The sequence below is a fragment of the Carya illinoinensis genome, chromosome 11, assembly GCF_018687715.1.
Source record: "Carya illinoinensis cultivar Pawnee chromosome 11, C.illinoinensisPawnee_v1, whole genome shotgun sequence".
NCBI classification, from domain to species: domain Eukaryota; kingdom Viridiplantae; phylum Streptophyta; class Magnoliopsida; order Fagales; family Juglandaceae; genus Carya; species Carya illinoinensis.
Window position 1 is genome coordinate 43,413,251 of NC_056762.1, and position 13,701 is coordinate 43,426,951.

The window sequence follows — 13,701 nt, forward strand, 5'->3', positions numbered from 1 at the left end:
CCCTTCGCTAGAAGAGCCCAGATCTCCTTTCTCGGCCCTTGTTTCCACAATCACCTCTATTTCGATAGCTGGCGAGTCAATGATGGGCGATAAAGAGATTAGAGTAATTGATGCCTCGACTGCGTGGTCAGAGATCGTGACCAAGTTTAACTCATCTTCTCCCCCAAGAGTTCTCTCAACTAGCTTTTCAGCAGAAGCCGCCATGTGCTCGACGACGACAAGGGCAGGAGCAAGACCCTCTTTTGAGGTGTGGGAACAAGGGCACTCAGGTGAAGGCACCCTTTATGCATTTGGGTTGGGCCATTTTGTGTGATCTTTAGAAGCGCCCTCAAAGACTTGATCCCCAATTGCAGATTACGCAGTGGATAGAGAATAAGGGATCATCTATACGTTCACCTCGGGAAGAGGCTCTACCAAGGTTGACAGCCTGGGATCTGGTTCTAGGAGGCCCCCATAAAAGTGCATCGAGATTATTTTGGCCCTCTGGAACAGCCTACATAGGCCCGCGAAAGCGGCTAGTGCCATTGGAGTCTCAATTATCATAGGCTCTGTGACTAAGGCAACAATGGAAAGAGGAGCAACTGACGCATTATGGATGGCGGGTTTCACTCCCTCTGGCCTCTGCAGAGGATTTGAAGGATGGACAGAGAGAGTTGGCTACGGGGTAGGCATCACGGGAAGTGGCCAGCCCTAGCCTTTTCCTTGGAGGGTTTCTTTCCTTTGGCTACTGGAGGAGGGCTAGAGGAATGCTTCGTCGCATGGGTGGCTTGCAACCGTATGGGGATAGTGCGGTCACCAAAGATGGTGTGGCTTAGAGGATGCAGATGCACCACTATATTCTCCTCCCCGAGAAGGGCTTATAAGAGGATAACATCCCGGTGATTCTTTAGCCACTCCTTAACGAGGGCGATACGACGTAGCTCCTCGAGAGAAGCCGATTGTTGTATTGCTTTTTCATCAGGGATAACCCCCCACATAGCTCGGACATGGAACTCCCCATGAGTTACCTATCCAATTGAAAATTTCCAGCTCCTCGAAAAAGAATTTGTTGGTCCAGTCTTTGACCTTGCAATAGCACGAATCCAGTGCATCGCCCTGAAACTGTAAAGGTTCCTTTCACACTTTATGAGGTTGTGGGTCAAAAAGAATTCACGACCAGTAAGGTCAGCGTGCTCCGAATTAGACTTTAACAAGGCACGCTGCCATAGAATGCAATAGTACATCAAAATCCTCCAAACATTTGGGTGAAGCTGAGAGATGGCTAATCCATGACAATCTAGTACGTCACGGATAGGGTGAGGAAATGGTAACCTCAACCCGCAAGAGAACATGCTAGGGAAGAGTGCAACATGAGAGACGTAACCCTCAGCATCGATTGGCCCTTCTCGTGGTCCAGGGACCTAAAAATGCACCTTTTCCAAAACATGATAGGTGGAAATCACCAACGACAAGAATTCTGGGGTAGCCTTCAAGCGCCAGTGATAAATAGCAAAAGTTTGTTTCGTAGTGCGAACCTCAGGGTGATCTAACTCCTGGGAATCTTGGATTGAACAACCTTCTGGGAAGCCATTGAGAGTGGGGTTAAAATGAGTACGGAAGAAGAAATGAGTCGAAAGGGAAAGCAAAAAGGTTAGGGCACAAAGAGATGAGAATGCAAATATGGTAAAGGGGGGAAGAAAGGCAGGGTCGAACTTATAAAGGGAAGTGACGATTGGATTTCCGCTCACATGTGCTGCATGTGGGATATGGAATGGTTCAAATCCTGTTAAGCAAGCGGCAAGATGGAGAGTGAAGGGGAGCCACCTGATACCATCAATGCAGAAAAGACAGAATGGACACAATCAAGCACCGAAATTCAACCATCAGAAAAAGTGCCCATAAGGTAAGGAAGGGAACCGTCGCATGTCGAATGAAATGATGAAAAGACCAAGCAGGGGAGTCGAAAGACCTGACAAGTGGAAGAACCAGAAAGTGAAATGGTTGACCCTTCCGAAAAAAGAGGAAATCAAACGATAACGACCTCGAGAAGACATGAAGACGAATGCAAGAACTCTCTTTGGGCTCTCTGATCTAATTTCTACTCTCTCACTCGAACTATTAAAGTGATAATAACTTAAGCATCAGAGACTCTCTAGCCTCCACTAAGACCCCTGACTCTATGTGTTTTCTCTGAGTGTGCAGGTTCAAGATCAAAGACCCAAGTCACTTGGAACCTAATCCAAATACGTACAAAACACGACATTAACACCACAAAAAATGAAAACCAAACATATTATGGATATGGAATAAATTAGTAGACAATGGGTTTTATATTGGACAATGGATTTATTCTAGTCCGTGTATAAAACAGATTATCTACATTACTTAAATGGTAAGATTTGAATATATAAAATTTAAATTTTAAAATTTATTTTCAAAATCGATCAAGTTACGTCGTATAAGCACTTTTGTAAGTGTATTTTAACTTGATAATATAATTTTTCTTAGACAATATCATCTTGTCTAGGGGATTGTGCCAAACTTAACTACACACAAATCTTAAGACTCATTTTGGATATCAAGAGTATCTCAAATTATATGTGAATAATAATAAAAATAGTAATAAATAATTTGTGAATATATAGTTTGTAAATAGTAAGAAAGTAGTACAAAAGTATTTGAGAACAATTGTCTTCCCAAACAAACCCTAATTACTTTGCATCGACTTTCATTAATTTTATTGTTGATATATATTCTTTAGGCGGAAACTAAACTTTTTTTTTTTTCCTGCAGTTTCGACGGAAGCTATACGCATGAATATTAATAATGATAATTCATAGCATGCAAAAGACACCGCTACTGTTGTGTACCCACACATCGCGGAAAGTGGGTTTAATATTGAACAGTACTAAGATCGACTCTTACGTATACTGAATAGTTGAATGGTATGCGCCTACAAGCTGATGGTCAAAAGTATGCGTACGTCTATTTTAGAATCGATGTTGAAGATTATATATGCGTCTACACGTACGTAAACTTAAATAGTACTTGCATGTTGTTGTTGCTGTTCTTTTACTCGATCCACTGTTTACGACATAAATCGTCGGTACTTATATAGAACCCAACAGATCAACCAATGGCTTCCCTGCAAATATATATATATACCACACACAATATTTTGAAAGATACGTTATAGATCATCAGAGTTGTCTGAGACTCCAACAATGGCTAATTCGAATATTTTGCTACTCAGTTTCCTCGTCATCTTTCTCTCGAGATTGAATTTCTTGGAGGCTCAGTTGGTCCCGGCCGTATTTATATTTGGAGATTCTATAACAGACGTGGGCAACAACAACTACCTGAAAAATACATTTGCCAAAGCAAATTTCACACCCAACGGAATCGACTTTCCTGGCATGATACCTACCGGGAGGTTTTGCAACGGCAAGAACGTTGCAGACTTCGTTGGTATTATATATAGAATTATATATATACCTTCAGCAACAGTACTACTTCACATGATAAAAGCCTCTCTCAAGAGATCAATATTAGGCAATAGCCATGCATGCATGCACCATTGTTATAGTACAGCAAGAGATCAAATTAGATTTACTGTTTATGTGATTACATTAATTCTCTCTACAAATAGACATGATACACAGTAGGTACAACTGTTTTTGCTTTTTCATTAGGTAAAAGCTTTAACCTAGAATCAATAATTTACTGCATGCATCTGGAGACCAGACATGAATATCATGCAGCATTCAGAAGTTAGCTAGATTTCATTTTTGATCATTAATATATAGTAGCAGATCAGGAAGTACTGCAGTAAAAGCTTTAACCTAGAATCAATAATTTACTGCATGCATCTGGAGACCAGACATGAATATCATGCAGCATTCAGAAGTTAGCTAGATTTCATTTTTGATCATTAATATATAGTAGCAGATCAGGAAGTACTGCATATTAGTATACACTGATATTGCCTGGTTTTCACGACCTAAAATTTGAAATTGGATGGAATTTTTGGGCAGCTGAGAGAGTGGGCTTGCCTTCTTCACCACCATATCTCTCCTTGGTATCCAGGCCCGGAAAGATCAATAACGCGACGTCGTTCCTAACTGGTGCAAACTTCGCCTCCGCAGCTGCCGGAATCCTTAACAGTACAGGATTTATTTTTGTTAGTGAAAACGACAACTTTAGTACTACTTTTCCCTTCTTTGTTTTTGTTCGTGGTGCACTGCACTACGTACGGCACCATTTTTAATTCTGTTATGCACCAATATATTCTGCATCATTGCATCAACACGGGTCGGTTTGCCACATGAGTAGAGTAAAATTTTCGAAACCAAAAAGGCTTTAATTGTTTTTGCATATGAGTTGAATTGAAAATTATTTTATTTTCAAAAAATTTAAATTATTTATTTTATTTTATATGAAAATTTATGAAAATATATATTTAAATATTTATTTTATATATTTAAATATTTAAATATATTTAACTTATTTTATGAAAATTACTATATGATAAAAAAAATTCAAATGACAAGAAATTAAAATCTCATTTAAATACACAATTTAGATGAAAAGAGATATTTTAAATAGTAGTAAATTTTTTAGTTAAAATGAGATGAAATAGTTTGTAAAAAAAAATATATTTGCTTAATAAAATGAGATGAGATAGTTTTTAATTTTTTAAATTTAAAAAATGTATGAGTCCCACTATTTAAATTTTCAGTTGTACACTGTTTATACACTATGTACTGTTTATAAACTGTTCACTATCAGATTTTATTGTTTACATACTCTTTATTACTGCTTATTTAAGTTAATATTTTTAAAATTTAGAAATAAAATATAATATATTTGGATAAAGGAATAAAGTGTACGCAGATGAAAACATCTGATCTGCACTTTCAATCCAAACCGGCCGGAATTTTAGAGGATGTTCGCTCACCATTTTCCTTAATTTGACTCACGCGAACTGCAGACTTTTAGTCTACTCCCACCACCAACTGGCTAACGCGCGATCGGTCGGTGCCGTTCTTTTTTTTTTTTCATCCCAGGGAGAGGTAATACCTTTGTGGACACAAATAGACTATTTTGCAACGGTATCTGAAGAGTTGAAGCAACAGCTAGGACCATCTGCTGCGCAGAAGCTTTTTGCTAAATCTATCTTCATGATGGCGATTGGAAACAACGATGTCATGTTTTCCACGCTAGCGCTTCTTGCTGATCCCAGCATCAAGAACAAGACCCCACAGCAGCGCATGGATTTGATACTTGCTACACTAGAAGAACAATTAAGGGTATGTAACAAAATTTCCAATGTTTTTTTAATTCGGATCTGAAAATATAACAAAAGACAGCTATTTTCAGTTTTTGTTTGTTTATTTCATTCCAAACCGAATTATCACAGAAGCAAATTAATAATGCTTAATTTGGTTCTCTTTAATTTGTATTACATAAATCATATGATACAAAAGAAACAAAGGCAAGAAATACGCTACATACAAATTATATATGTGCATAGAGACATTGAGTTTTAAGTTTTAAATCATTAGCTCACCATGTGTTTGTGTTTTGAATTTTTTTTGGATAGCGTCTATACGATTACGGTGCACGTAAGTTTCTGGTTATAGGGGCCTCTGCAGTCGGGTGCTGCCCGTTTCTGAGGGCTTGGGAAAAAGGAGGAGAATGCAATGAAGTAGTGAACTCCCTGAGTATAATGTACAATGAAGGCGTTACGCCGATGTTGCGGAAATTGAAATCAGAAATCAAGGATATGAGCTACACTTATTACGATTCTTACGGTGTCTTGCAAAACTTAATCCAGAACGCAAAACATTATGGTATAGTAGTAATTTATTGAAAAAGACAAGGACGAGTTTAAAGTTATGATTGTCGTATTTTTTATGAATTACCTATGATTGTGGTATTTCAGGATTTGATGAGTTTAAAGCTGCATGTTGTGGACAAGGGAACTATCGTGGTATACCTACTTGCTTCCAAATTTCGCCTCGTTGCTCCAACAGAAGCGACCACCTCTTCTGGGACCCATTCCATCCTACAGAGGCCGCTCAGCGCATCCTTATAGACATCTTTTTCGACGGTCCTTCAAAATACACATTTCCGTTTAGTGTGCATCAGCTAATTGCTTTGTAGGATGTCAATTGGATGATCATGATACTTTCTAGAAATCAAAATTTTTTATCAATGGAGGAACAATATCGCCATTTTTGTTCAATAAAATATCAAAGTGGTGGATGATTGACTCATTCCATATTAGAAATAATCGCAGAAAATCTTTTGATAACACGGATTCTTATTTCTCAATGATATCCCACAATCAAGACAATTGATCGAATCCTGCGAAACCATTTCGTCAAATTATGTTAACAGGATTGTGTTCATGTCATGTTAAGACATGTATATTATACTATATGAGTAAATCCGAATTCTACTCGTTAAACTTGTCGTGTTAAAATATCAAGTCCTATCACAACCCATTAACATAATAAGTCGTGTCGTATCAATCCGTTTCAACTAGTTTATGTAAATGGATTGAATAGACTCGAAATTAACTAATTTGACCTGATTAAATTTAGTATAATTTTATATAAATGTTAAAATCACAATATTTATAAAAATTATAAAACTAATATAACCACGAGTCCAAAATTACAACCCAAATAATAAAAATATTGAAATTAAAATTCTAAAAATGTTACTTTTAAGTATAATGTATAATTGTAACTTTAATTTTCTTAATAGGTCATAATGGGTTTTAACGTGTCAAAACGAGTTGACGCGTTATCAACCCATTAAATAATTGTATCTTAACAGGTCAACCCGTTTTGATCCAAACCTGTTAAAACTAAACTCAAACTTACTATTATCGTATCGTGTTCGTGTTAGATTAACAGATCATATCACATATTATCACATCTATTTTGTAAACTCGCAATATTACACAACTAGCCTCCATGAAGTGCCCGTCTTCGTTATTCTACTGTTGTTTTTGTGCATATATATTAATTACTGCTAGATTGTGGGCTGAGGCGGTTGAATTTGGGGTTGGTGAAACCCTACCCTCATATCAGGAAGTACTAGACTAGTTGAAGGAAAAAATTATTTTCAATTTTGGATTTGTATTTCCATTTCACCATCTCAATTTTTTTTTCTTTTTTTTTTTTATTTGTCTTATGTACTTTATCAACTATTCCCCCCTTTAATCCCGCTACATGCAGGCAGGAGACTCGGCGCAGGTGACTTGCGCACACCTGCCATATCAGCATGATTGAATTAAGTAAAATTTAGTTGCAAGTACATTTGTGCATTAATATGTGTATTAATTTATTGTAATTGATTAAAAAATAAATTTTATTAAAAATAGTGTTAATTTAACTTTTAAGTATGAAAAAATTTTGAATTAAAGAATTAGCAACTTTTAAGATATACAGATTAATACGCGACTTTACTTGTATGTAGTAAAAATCTTGAATTAAAGAATTAAAAAGTAAAATGAAAGAAGGGAAATGAATCATAATTAAAGATAGAAAAGAAAACAGAGAATGAAACGAAGCTTTCATTCAGTTCTCCATCGCGACCACCTTCACCTCCACGACCCACTCCCCTGGCAGCTTTGAACACTTCACCTCCACTATTTTTTTGTCATCATCTGTGTTAAGTGGGTTCATTTCTCCCATTTTCAAGGACAAGATAAAACTAATATCATTCTTAAGCATTTTCCATTAACTTTCGTCCTAAAATGCCTCTCTGTTGGCTCAAGTTTTAAGTTCCAAGTTGCAATGCATCAAAAGTTGGTAAATAGGCTTCGTGAATCAGGATTGGGAAAAAAGAAAAAGCAGAGCCCTTGTCCTTAGTCAAAGAAGCTAAATGTCCATTCCATTCAAGGATTACTTTTTCTTCTCGAATCTAGGGAGTTCTATTGACCAACTATCCCTTCAGTTTGAGAAGCACGAACAACTTCAAATCCTTTTTTGTATACGCTCGAATATTTTCTTGTCAGAATCTCTATTAAAATCAGTAAGATCACCAAAACTTTTAAAATATAGGCTCCTAAATCATATTATGAGAACATATATGCTTCGGCAGCCATAGCTAGCCTTACATCTCTCGTTAGGGTTCAGAAAGCATATCGAGTCACGACATGGAGGAGATAGAGGAAGGAGATAGCAGGAGTTTGGGTTCAAAAACCCATCACGGGGCTCGACACAGAGGGGACAGAGGAGGGAGATGAAGGAGGGTGAAGATGGAGGAGGAGAGGGAGGAAACTGGGAAGTGGAGTAGGAGATGGGTTTCAGAAACTGGAAAATTGGGATGAAATGCATGGTAAAAAATTCTTAAACGCACCATATTTGTTTCCATGTAGACTCCACCAGTATTTTGTACGCATCATGCGCCAATGCAACTATCCCGCATACAAAGTTTTCAAAGTGCCTAGAGAGAGAAAATGCTAACATTCAACATCCACCTACGCAAGAGCCTAGTTTAACAAATCTAAGTTACATACTAATTATCAACACCCAAAATGCAGGTGTAAGATTTTTTGTGTCAACACAAGTGTATCATCCAAGCAAAATGACTCAATTACCAAGCTGGCCGGACAGTGACGTGGAAAAATCCATCTCAGCAGAAGCTTCAAGAATATCACCGATGATTCTATAGTCTGTTATTCCTTGGCAGCTAGTTTAACTGAACTGTAATAGTTTAATTCCTTTTATTCTTTCCTTGTAGCTATACTCAAGTCAATATATACTGACCTCACACACTGTAAAATGGTATGGTGGGGAAATTAATAGAATTACAAAACTCTTCTCTTTAATCTATGTTCTATCATTGTGTTAATGAAATACACTAATAAAATAAAAAATTACAATGAAATGAAAAATTCAAACGATACCAACATTTTGTATGGAGGTGTTTGGGACACAAGATTAATAAGGATGCTAGTATTTGAATCTTATTACATCGACGGCACTAGCTAGCTTGACTAGGATTATCGATTAAAGGGATCACAACATGCTTGACTGTCAAAACTTCAAAAGAAAGGAGGAGCAATGTTTTTGAAGCGTTGTGGATTCATTCACTCGAAGCCATGCGCGCACAATCTTCATAATATATACCATTACAAAAGTTAGAAAATTTATTTCAAATTAAAATAGGATTGTCTGAAGCAGAAAATTTATTTCAAATTAAAATAGGATTGTCTGAAGCATATATAGGAGAGTACTTCATACACCAAAATAAATGTGTGTGACATATATGTAACTATTATCAGGAGGATTGAGAAAATCAGGTAGATAGAGCAAAATCCATTTACGTACTTAATTAGCAATGAAAATATGATAGATAATGAAGGGCATGTTCGTCTCTTGAAAGGAAGTAGGAATGACTGACCTGCTTTAGAGGATTGGCAATAGCCTAGCTAAATGCCAATATAAATTTAAATTTTATCTAGATGTGAGAAAAAACTTTCACATTAGACTAATCAAAAGTCCAAAACTCAACACTTGAACTACAGTAAATTAAGAGAGCTCTCTATTGTTGGAGAGTTACTATTCAACTCTATCCAATTATTTTATTCTTTTCATCAACTTCTCCATCTCTCTTTATCACATTGAAATAAATTACCACATTGAAATAAATCATATAAGTACTACATTGAAATAAATTACCACATTTTATTTTTTAATAAAATTATAAATTAATATATGAATTAAGTGTATTTGTAAAATATAAAAAAAATTAATCAAATATTATTAAAATATATAATATTATATTATTATTTTACATTTAAGATGACTAGTCTAATGTGGACTTATTTAGCTAAAAATTGATGTTATGGCCAAAATATGAGATTCTAATTAAATTTTAGACTTAACAATAGTTCGGCCATTGCCAATGCTCTTACATAGATACTTTTTTCCAAATAATTAGTACCAATGATGATTTGAATTCTTCCTGAAACAATACAATCATGAAAATTTAACAAGAGTATGCTAAGATGGTGGTAGCATTTGTTGAAACTTATAAGTTAAGCTGAGATTCATGTGAGTACTATGATTGAGTGTATCTTCCATTTACCATCATCAAGTATCTTTTTGTCATTTGGAATAAATGTATCTATTGTCATTTCTTGCAAAATATGCCTGAAAATATTGGTATCTAGTACAGCTTGTTTCTAATAGCACTAGCAGTACTGGAATCAACTTAGCTATATTTTAGCCAAAGTTTTAGTAGGTTGTATAAAAACTCACTGTAATGGACCTAGCAAATATACAATATACTTTTAACTTTGATCATTTTCACTAGCCAAATTTGGCCAATCCAAGTTGCTGGCCAAATATTATTTTGACATAAAAAAAACTCAAGTTCCCACATGCTATTCATTTGGTGCTATCCACAACTCCAGAAAATTAATCTTATTCTCAAAAGCACAATCTTATTTCACCCAAATTTCACGATCTCACCTCTTTTCTAGACTCTGCTTTAAATGGTGGTTTTAGTATGATCTGTTTTGATGACTCCTTCCCTGGATTCAAGTAGCTCTAATTGTTTCGCAGCTCCGTCTTGTTCATCAAAGTTGTCTCCATCGACTACATCAAGTCTGTTTGCCTAGAAAATTGAAACGAATAATAATGGAAGATCTTGTTTTTCTTTTGATTCGTCATAATCTTTTTCCATGGACTTGTGTATTTAATTTAATTCTTTATCACCCAACTTGAACTCATTTAGAATTAAAGTAAGAGCACTCTCAATGGCTTCTTTATCCTATCCTTTAAAATACATCATCAAAACTTACTTTTTCTATTTTACATATTGACTTTTATAATACGTCATACATCACCTTATCTATTTTTTATATAATTTAAATATTATATTTTTTAATATTTTTTATTTATTTCAAATATTTTCTCTAACTACCAATAATATCTTCATATCTTTTGATATTTACAATATCTCCCCGTAACTGACAGCAAGTTTCCAGTTGAGATGCTCAGATTAAAACATGTGCCCAAGATTTCAACTCATTTGCTTAAGAATGAAACATGATGAAATACAGGAAAAAAACCAATTGGTATTATTTTTTAAAAAATGAAATTACAGCAGATTTACATTATACAAATAGTAGATATACATGCGAAATAGAAAAATGGTAGCAGGAGAAAAACAAACTACATATACTGACAATGAATCTCATAACAAATATACAAATGTATACAAACGAGGACAAAACCAAGAATTAGACCATCCACAAATCTGCCCAAGAAAAAACCAATCGAAAAGGGAGAACCTTGAGCTCAAGAATTTACCCTAGGAATTAGATGCTTGAGCTGTGTTGTTTTTTGGCACTTTGCAATCGTTGCCTTCTTTTGAGTTGAAGAGCAGAACCAGTCTTGAGAGGAAGTGAAGATGGCGCACGAAATATATTGGGGCTTAAACGAAAGAATCTTCTGTGGGGAAGAAAGAAGTAGAAAGCATAGAGAAAAAAAATGAATAAAAAATTTATACATTTGCCTACAACGTCCACTAAATGTAGAGGCGTTATTGTAATAAACTCAATAATAACTTTGAAATACATAATCCATTGTATGCGTATTTTGAGCTATCACCTTTAAATTTTACAAAAAGTTAAGTTTTACAAAATCCGTTGGAAGTGCTCTAAATTATGATTAGAATTAAAATAAATGGAAAGGTGAAAATCAATATTTTAAGGTAAAAGTTAGGGATTTCGCTGGGAGCTTCGTCTAAAATTTCTTTTTTTTTTTTTTTTACTTAGTGATTAAGAAAATATTATTTAATAATATTGTGAATTTAAAAAAAAAAAAATATTTAAAAGTTAAAAAATGATGGTAAAAAAATTTTAAAAAAAAAATATTTTGTTCTACCTAGTGAGAGCCCCCATGATAGGTGTAAATCTATCAATATTTTAATAAAATAGAAATAGGTTTAGAGAGTTATAGTCTAACTAGGCCTTACATAATTGTTAGCAACAAGTGCTAATGACAAAAGGCTGAAATAAAACAGCTAATAACAAGTTAGAGAGAGAGAGAGAGAGAGAGAGAGAGAGAGAGAGAGAGAGAGAGAGATCAAATGGGGATTCTCCAGTTGGTTGCCAATTGCTCCAACAGAAGAGATCACCTTTCATGGATCCATACTATCCAACGGAGGCTGCGCGCTCATCGCCTTGTCGCAGACAACATGTTTAATATTTGTCTTCCGCAATTCACATTCCCGTTGAATGTGAGGCAGCTAGTTGCAGTCTAGACTCTACAGTCTACACTCGTCACAATATGGCTATCAATGTGAATGCCGTGCGCCTTTATGATCATGCATATGCATGAGTTCGCCGTTCTATTAGGATCTAAGTCATTAAAATTGCCATAATTAAAACTCGTAATTACAATATATTGTTTAATGCACCATAATAGATTACATTGTACGACGCCGCATTCGTCTCGATCGGTACCGTACTTTTTCTAGAGATCTTCTATAGACTACAGATATTAAAAAATGCTAGAGCCACCGCCCTTCCCTCCCGAGGTTGGATCCGACTAACGTGGCTCTAGCCACGTGGCATTTTTCCATATATATATATATATAAAAAAAAATGAAATCTGGCAAGTCTCTTCCTTCCGGACCCGCCTCTCTCATTTTCTAAAATTTTGATTTTTTAGAATATTATTAATAAATTATGTATATGTAAACAATAATTTTGTTGAATATAAAATAAATTTAGATATTAATTATTTCATTTATTTAAATTTCTACGTTAAAATAAATAGTTTTCATTATATAACAATAAAATAATATAAAATAAATTTGATTTTGACTATTCATATCAAATCTCCACATTGAATTATCTATTTATTTATTATATAGAAATAATTAATTAATAATTTATAAAATATATAATTTTTTAATTATTAATTTATTTAATTTGATCATATTTTAATTATTAATTTGTTTTATTTTATCATATTTTACTATTTAATTTAAAGAAACTCATGTAAATATTGTGGAAATAGATAGAGAGAAGATAATAGAGTTATAAAAAAATTATAAAATAAATAGTTGATGTGTGAACAGTATCAAATTTGATTTTAGATTTAGATTTATTGTAGCTAAAAACTACTGAATCTAAGATTTGATTAATCTAATGGGATGGTTTTTTTATGGAAAAAATATAGTTGTAAGTATAATTGTGTACTAATCTGTGCACCAATGTGATGTGATTAGTCAAAAAGTAGATTTTATTGAAAACAGTATTAATTTAAATTTTAAGTATGAATAAATCAGTATTAGTATACAGATTAATACGCAACTGTACTTGTATATAGCAAAACTCTTTTTTATGTCTTATTAACCATTTGAATATGGTTTTTGATGTTTAGATATTTCAATGAGAATGCTCTTGTTTCTCGTTTTCTGCAAATACTAGAATTTCATGCTCGCTCCTTTTCAGCTGGTGATTCTCATTCATTTTCTGCTGCTCAATCTATTATTACCTGCTTGTTTGGCTCCCAAGAAAATCTTCCAGCAAGAAAGCATAATTTCTAACGGAGCGTTTCGTTTCTTGTTCAATATTGGTTTTGTTATTAATTTTGGTGGCAATTTCTGAAGGTTTTTGGATTAGACAACTGCATTCCTCAATAGTTTGTGGTTCTTGTTCTTCCTTTTCTTTTTGGATCTTAA

At 34.4% G+C, this 13,701-nt stretch overlaps 1 protein-coding gene and 1 long non-coding RNA gene across 2 annotated transcripts; one reads left to right on the forward strand and one right to left on the reverse strand.

Annotated features, from left to right (window-relative positions):
• Nucleotides 1–3,143: 3,143 nt before the first annotated feature.
• LOC122281998 (GDSL esterase/lipase At5g55050-like) lies at nucleotides 3,144–6,297 on the forward strand. The gene is made up of 5 exons (XM_043093905.1): nucleotides 3,144–3,447; nucleotides 4,014–4,159; nucleotides 5,046–5,288; nucleotides 5,582–5,831; nucleotides 5,924–6,297. Exons 1-5 carry the CDS (start codon nucleotides 3,204–3,206, stop codon nucleotides 6,142–6,144), a joined length of 1,104 nt encoding a protein of 367 aa, XP_042949839.1. The 5' UTR covers nucleotides 3,144–3,203; the 3' UTR covers nucleotides 6,145–6,297.
• A 2,449-nt stretch (nucleotides 6,298–8,746) lies between these two features.
• LOC122282638 lies at nucleotides 8,747–12,168 on the reverse strand. The gene is made up of 3 exons (XR_006230433.1): nucleotides 11,319–12,168; nucleotides 10,476–10,620; nucleotides 8,747–9,113 (listed from the first exon to the last, which is right to left on the reverse strand). It is a non-coding gene; the product is annotated as an uncharacterized LOC122282638 (long non-coding RNA).
• Between the last annotated feature and the right edge of the window lie 1,533 nt (nucleotides 12,169–13,701).

Coding starts and splice junctions, on each gene's coding strand:
- LOC122281998 (XM_043093905.1), top strand. CDS start 3,204: ATGGCTAATTCGAATATTTTGCTACTCAGTTTCCTCGTCATCTTTCTC. Junction 3,448..4,013: donor GAACGTTGCAGACTTCGTTG/GTATTATATATA, acceptor ATTTTTGGGCAG/CTGAGAGAGTGGGCTTGCCT. Junction 5,832..5,923: donor CCAGAACGCAAAACATTATG/GTATAGTAGTAA, acceptor GTGGTATTTCAG/GATTTGATGAGTTTAAAGCT.